Genomic DNA, 7,657 nt, shown 5'->3' with positions numbered 1-7,657 from the left:
TTGATTGCCCCTGTTCGCCTAATTTGCATCTAAATAAGGCTTTTGGCCATTTTGTTCAGAACTTTTGATTCTCTCTTAGAATTTTACCAAGTATTGAAGCTTAGGAAGTGCTTTTGGGGCTTGTGGGAAGCTTCCACCTTGTATTTTACAGGTCTTCTTTACATTTCTTGCATGGATTATCTTGCCATGAGTGGCTAGTTTACTTTTTGCTTTGGGTTTAAGTGATTCTATGAAACTCTAGTTATAATTCCTATCTTTATGCCTTTGTTCTTGATTCTACCTTGAATTTCAATTCCACTTGCATGCTTAGCTTGAATGTACATCTTGCTATAAACTAGACTATAATCATATCGGAAGATTGTTGTAGTTTGGGGACATGAATTGAGATTGACCCTTCTATGCTTGCTACTAGGAATAGAGGAAGGGTTGGGTTTTGTTGGCCTGAACATAAAGAACTTAGAGCCTCAAATGCATGATTAGGTACACAAGGAATTGGGCCTAACTTTCAGTTTGAGAGAATTGCTTGTATGAGGCATCAACAAGTAGTTAACTAGGCTAGAACAACAAGGAATGAATCAAGGTCTCATTTGCATAGGATAGGTTGGCTAGAGTGGATTAGATGATCGATAACCCAAGGCATCTTTATCAATTGATATTTTTATCATCTTAACAATTACTTTCTTGACAATTTGTCACAACAACCGAACCAAACAATTGAATCTTTTATTGCTTTTGATACTACAAACTTTGTGCTTAAACCCACTACTCTCACAATCCCTATGGATTCGATATTAAAACCCGGAGATATCTGTACATTTGCAGATTGACCAACAACTACCATACAGTGAATAGGATTTTCAATCCTCTAGAGGCTGCTGCAATTATAGCAATCCCGTTGAGCTTGAGAAATATCACAGATTTCCCCTACTGGCAATGGAGTAGGGATGGCATGTTCTAGGTCAAATCCACGTACTAGCAGCTACAAACCAAGAGGCACTCACACATACCAAGCTCAAGCTCTCAGGCCTTCCCATGGAAAAAATTATGGTCAGCTCCTGTCCCCATCAAGGTGAAACACTTCATGCACAGAGCCATAAATAACAACCTACCATGTCGCGAGAATCTGGGGAAAAGAGGCATGGGAGTTGAAGATGAGTGTGCTCTTTGTGGCCTCCATCTAGCCGAATTGCTTCAGCACCTGTTTATTGAATGCCCATGGTCAAAAGCTGCCTGGTTTGCTCACCCTATGGGAATTATCACAGATGCAGTTCGAGAAGGTTTTCTACAATGGATCACAGCGTGGTGCATAGAGAAAAAACCAGAGGATCTAGCTTTGCTTTTTCAGGGTACGTGGACTATTTGGAAGGCTCGCAATGATCACCACTTCAATGGCAAGCTTGCAGACCCAACAATAGCAATGCAACGTGCTATTAGTTCACTTCTGGAATTGACTGAGGCTCAAGGACATGATCAATCTCCATGGCTGGACAACGCGGTTAGGGTTTGGAACCCCCCACCTCCAAACAAGCTCAAAGTAAATTTTGATGCGGGCTGGACTGGCAACTCAGAAATAGGTTTTGGATTGATAATTCGTGACCATGAATCTCGCATGATGGCTGCAACAACTCATATGGAACCTTTTCGTTTAGACCCAACTGTAGCAGAAGCAATGGCCCTGCGTTGGTGTCTCTCTACGATAGCTGAGCTGGGACTGGAGGACGTATTAATCGAGTCAGATTCTCAAATGGTGATCAAAGCCATGCAGAAGCAGCGAAGCAAACCAGACATGGAGCCCATTATTCAAGACTTCAAGTTCCTGGCTCAAACTTTCAGTTCAATCTCTTACTCTCATGTGAATAGGCAGGCAAATAATGCAGCTCATGTTTGGTGGGAATCCCCCCTACAGTTGTTGCAGAAGCCATTTTTGTAGACACTTATTCTACTATTTAATGAAACTGTCGTTTCGTTATTCAAAAGTCTAAATCACTTCGTCATGATTATGATACTATGTTAAGAATCAATTATTCTAAAAATTTAAACTATTGGGTACGTAAAACCACATAAATGATTTGATTTCATTATTTTTACTGGTATGTGAATGTCCATGTGTAGAGTGGTGAAGTTCTATCATCGAATAATTGATTATATCTTCAAGATCAACGAGAAAGATGAGATGGAGAAGAAGACAAGTATCATGTTTTTGGTATAGGACTCAAACCTTATTCTTATGTATGTGAGAATAAAAAATACTACTACTATATAGGAACCCTCATCATCACAAAACCAAGAAATTAACTAAAGAAAATGGCTCTGAATGAGAAGAAAACAGAACTAATCTTCACTCCCTCACCAGGAATTGGCCATTTAACCTCAACCCTTGAATTTGCACAGCTCCTGACCAAGAGTGACAACAATCTTTCCATCACACTGCTCATTGCTCACTATCAAGCTCCCAACCATTCCCTTTTCAAACTCATACATCAGATCATTTTTGGCTTCACAGCCTCAGATCAAACTCATTGATCTCCCTGAAGTAGAACCACCCCCACAGAAGCAACCACATGAATCTCCAACATACTACATCCGGTCCTACATGGAAAGCCACAAAACATTTTATCATCTAATCCAAACCCAGTTGTGGGGTTGGTCCTAGATTTCTTTTGTGTTTCCATGACTGATGTGGGAAATGAATTGGTATCCCTTCTTATTTTGTCATGACAACAAATGTTGGGTTTATTTGAAAACAAAATATGATTTTTGCACATAAAATTTATGTATAAGAGAATCTTTATTTTTGTTCTCCACTAAAATAGCACAGTTTTAGAAACAGAGGGATTAATTGCACCCATTTTAAAACTGAGATTTTTTTAAAGCTTGGTTTAGATTAACAGAACCAACAGTGGTTACATTAGGAGAAAGGAGAGGAAGTAAACCCATAGGGAATCCTCAATTCAAACATTATTAGAGAAAGAAAGAGCCAAAATGGCAACATAATCTGCCATGGAATTACCAAACAGGTAAGATATTCGTACACACCCTCTAAACTATCTCCTTGCACCGTGGAAGAGCTTGAACATTCCATAGTTTTGTCCAAACCTGTTCCCTAGGATCAGTGTCCAAACTAACTCCCATTGCTGCTTGTCTATAACAAAATTGTAGCCAGAACCTTGTAGTATATTTATTGACCATTAGCACTAGCCTGCCAAATAAGTTCACCTTCAACGTGCCTCAAAAAAGTGGAATACGCATGATTCACCTGGGCATCATAAGGATCAAAGCAAGAGGAAATCAACTGATACTTCCAGCTTCCAGACTCAAGGAGAATTAAATCAGAAACCTTGACAAGAGAGCCATTAGCCGAAAATCCAGATGTAAAAGTCCATAATCACTTGTTGGAATCCATTTGTTCCCCCAAATGTTGAACTTCCAATTCCCATTTCTCCAAATAGTACAACCAGCCTTTTAAGAACCAACCAACATACCATAAACTAGACAAGGTATCGCTTGGTCTCATCCCCTAATTGAGGAACTTGGAATATACATAGCCTTAAACGTTCAACAAGAATGAAAATCAGGATTCATAAACATACACCACTAATTCTTAGCCAAAGAGCTTTATTAAAGACTCTAAAACCAAGCCCTCCCACTACAAGAAAAACGTTGATTATCGATGGCCAAATGTTGTTTGTAACGACGAAAAACCGTCGAAATGCTAATTTAATGATGGTCAAAAAATTGTAGATATTGAGCTCGTTGGCTGCTTTATAAGAATTTATTATTGAGAGGGTAAAGGGTCACTTTGGTCCTCAAAAGTGTCCACCGACTTCACATTCGACCCTGAATGAATTTTATTCATCTCGCGGTCCCCCAAAGTGGCAAATGTCCGTCACTCTAGTCCTTGACGTTAAAAAACACTTAACAGACGTTAACAAATTCAATTTTAAAAAACTAAAAAATCATTTAATTAAATTAGAATAACAATTGAACTAAAATATAATTAATTTAAAACAGAAAAAAATTCTTGATGTGAACCACTGGTCTTCATCTCCTTCTTCATCATCTTCACAAATCCTTCCATCACAATGAAACCCCGCTACAACTCAATCACCCACCAAAATCCATGAATGCAATAACACTCATCTCCATAAATGAAAGTTAAAAACTTTGAGAATGAAAAATCTCAAATCTCAGAAGTGAAATTCCTAAATTGCAGAAGTGAAAAAACCCCAAATCGTTGTGGGTGATAGTTTTCATGGTGTTGAGGCCAGATCTGAAGCTTTCTCATCTGATGTAGGTTGAAAAGCTTGAAGCTTTCACCTTTTTTTTCTCATCTGGTCAGATCCGAAGAAAGACATAAACTTGGTGGTGGTTGGGGGTGGTAGTGTGGTGTGGGTTGGGGTTGGTGGTGGTGGTGCGGTGTGGTGGAGTGGTGTTCCGACCTAGCTCATGTTGTGGCCGCACTTGGTTGGGGTTGGTTGTAACACCCCGATTTCCGGGTGTCACTTTAGTAACCAAAAATAAACTTTACGCGGAAAAACAAGTAATTTTTTTTCGATTGATTCCTTTTAAATAAAGCGATAGAAAATAAAGACATAACCCAACACTAACTAACCGATATACAAATATACACAGGTACAGCCTCAGCTGCACTCTCCCGTCACGCGCACTCGCAGTGACTCCAAAGTAGTGTGCCCGTAGGCAAATATATACAGACCCAGAAGTTTGAGTGATAAAGTTATAATTACAATCCACTAGTAGAAAGTCGGCCTCAAAATGGCCTAAGCAAAGTCCCCTACAGTCCGACTGACTCACTGTGATCCTTCAATAAGAGAACCACACGAAAAGCCATGCATCGGGAACCTACCCTGTCCCAAAAGCAAAACGAATCAGAGCTCTACACAAAATATGACGCCTGCCTAAATCTACCCTCCCGGTACCGAGTCCACAGCGAACTGAAGTCGGCAAGTTGAAGCTCAGCTCCATGCGTCGTAAAACTCCTTTCGTCAGACGTCCACGCTCGTCAGTCCGGTCCACCAACTCAAACCTGATCCCCCCGAGGGAGAGACCATCGAAACCCACTCCACCGTCGACATCTGGCAGCAGGCCGACCGCCCAAACACAAACATGAAACCAAAGCCAAGGCGCTAGGGTCAACTCACGGAAATAAGTAGATATACACTCAACATGTGACAAGGGTATATATATATACATATAGATAATCCTAGCATGTTATTGGCTCTAACAATGCTTCAATAAATCAAACAGCACACGATTCCAGTCAGAATGAATGTATGCGTGAAATGCAATCAATATGATCCGGATTGTGACGCGTTCCCGTTCGCCACAAGTGAAGCATTCCCGTTCTTCACTATGGATGAACCATTCCCGTTATTCATCCTTGGTGAACCATTCCCGTTATTCATCATTAATGCATTGGTGAACCATTCCCGTTATTCACCATGAGATGCACAGGTGAACCATTCCCGTTATTCACCCGATTGATGCAATATGGTTAGCCAAACATCGAATCGTCCTCACCACACAAGTGTTTAGCTCAAACCCAATATCAAAACCCAAGAGTTAGTGTCAGTCAATACAACACAACTCGGAGTTAGTGTCGGTCAATACAACACAACCCCAACAACAAAAGAACCCAAGGGTTTAGTGTCGGTCAATACAACACAACCCCAACAACAAGAGCACTAAGTGTCGGTCGATACAACACAGCTCCAACAACAAGAGTACTAAGGTACTCGGTGACTTTCAATCATCACCGTGGTTCACCCCCCGTGGTGTCCACCAAAATCTCCCAAAACTCACATCCAAAGTCGACTTTTCGCCGTCTTTCAAAATTATTTTCCCTTTTAGTTTTCCTATGCTTAAACGTTGATAAAATTTGTTTCGATTCGAATTAGTCAAATTATGAGTTTATTTCTCAAAACGTTGATAAAATTTGTTTCGATTCGAATTAGTCAAATTATGAGTTTATTTCTCAAAGTCTAAGTTTCCCAAGTCTTTAGTTTTCAAAACTCTATTCATTCTAAGTTTTTTCCAAAAACCCACCAAAAGAAGTTTCCCGGGGAAAGTCTAAGTATTCCAACGAATACCAACAAATGGCTAAGTCTCAAACCCCACGTTTGGACTTGCCTAGGGTTGTTCATCCAACCCGAAATACCAAATATCACCAGTTCAGAGGCTCCCCACTCCGAAGTCGCGTCAAAACGCACAATCCAACAATATCACAATATCACAAGTTATGGAAAAACATCATGACATCAACTCATCATCATAATCAACATTAGACAAAACATAAGTCGAATTTATCGACGCCTATCATGCAGTCATAACTAATAGGTAAGTTGCCCTAACCTCGAGCTGTTCCAGTCTCGTAATCAAAGGTTTCTTCACTCAAATGCTCTGAAACTTCCAAAGTTCCTTCAACTGAACCTCGGAGAAAACAAAGCAGAATCCAAACAAAATCGATTAGTTCGATCGCAATACAACACATAAACGATAGACAAAGCATTAAAGCTTCAGAATACGACAATCGGGTACGAAAAGACAAGTTTTCGAAAACGAAAACCCCCCCCCCTCACTACATAGCTCACGGCCATAAGAGAAAAAGCGCTCCGGCTCTTTTTCTTCGATCAAATCTGTTAACAAGGTAGTTTTTGGGTAAAACTAAGGCAAAGAAACTGTCGGAACAATTTTCGGACGATCGGATCGAAATACGGCTGTTCAGGGGCGTTTTGGTCCAAAATAAAAGCTCGAAACCTCAAAGTTATCAGTTCGGAAAACAAATTTGACAGCAATGATCCTAACGACATCCGTGACAACAAATCCTAAAGGCACGAAGTCAGATTACGACTTTTCGACAATAAAGTTTCGAAATGTGCGCAAAAAGGGTTTTGAATCAATTTTTCAGATCCTTGACAACTCGATTCGTATCGGCGAATACTGACGAAGGTTCTAGGCTCTTGGGCACGTAGGGAAGATAACCCAACAGAGAAATCAGGAAAAACGGACAGTTTTACAAAAAGCTCGAAACTTTGAGCACAGAAACGACTACAGAAAAGCAGTAGAAACGATGATCAGAGGTAAGAATCAAGCTAGTTACCTCGATACCTTGAAGTAGGAACGAACTGTGCGAAGATCGGTCGAGTTTCGGCGAAAAAATCTTCTCCCTCTCTCCCCTTGAAACTCGCGGCCTTGGATGGAAAGAATGGATAGATATTTTGATTTTTCGACTATTTATAGGAAGGTGAAATCGCGGGAAAAATGAAAATTTCGCGATTCCGATTTTTGCAGCACGTTCACCGATGAATTTTAAGAGAGATTCTGGCGTCAAAATTCCAGAACTCAAAACAAATCTCAGACATTTGGGAAAAACGATATCTAAAATCCCAAAAGCGGTGTAAGTTAATCTGTCCCGAAAAACTACTTTTTGCTGTGATGGTCAGACGACAAAACTTTGTTCTGACGAAAGATTGGAAACGTCGAAACAAATCTGGCAACGCAGACGGAAACTTCGTTAGAAGTCCCGAATAGAAAAAGTCCTCATCCAGTGATTGAATTTAGGGTTTCGAAGCAAGGAAGTTAGTGTCGTCGGACTTCCGAAAAGTGAATACTATCGTGCGTACAGTCCAGGGTTCCGAAA

The 7,657-nt window shown here is 40.4% G+C and overlaps 1 protein-coding gene across 1 annotated transcript; it reads left to right on the top strand.

Annotated features, from left to right (window-relative positions):
- The first annotated feature begins 1,138 nt into the window (after nt 1-1,138).
- LOC130729258 (uncharacterized) lies at nt 1,139-1,930 on the top strand. The gene has a single exon (XM_057580947.1). It carries the CDS (start codon nt 1,139-1,141, stop codon nt 1,928-1,930), a length of 792 nt encoding a protein of 263 aa, XP_057436930.1.
- The last annotated feature ends 5,727 nt before the right edge of the window (nt 1,931-7,657 follow it).

This window comes from Lotus japonicus, chromosome 1, assembly GCF_012489685.1.
Source record: "Lotus japonicus ecotype B-129 chromosome 1, LjGifu_v1.2".
NCBI lineage: Eukaryota > Viridiplantae > Streptophyta > Magnoliopsida > Fabales > Fabaceae > Lotus > Lotus japonicus.
The sequence above is the reverse complement of the archived record's forward strand: the minus strand, read 5'-3'. Positions and strand labels throughout refer to the sequence as shown.

Bases quoted from the DNA above. Each gene is read 5' to 3' on its own strand.
- LOC130729258 (XM_057580947.1), top strand. From the start codon at position 1,139: ATGGGAGTTGAAGATGAGTGTGCTCTTTGTGGCCTCCATCTAGCCGAA.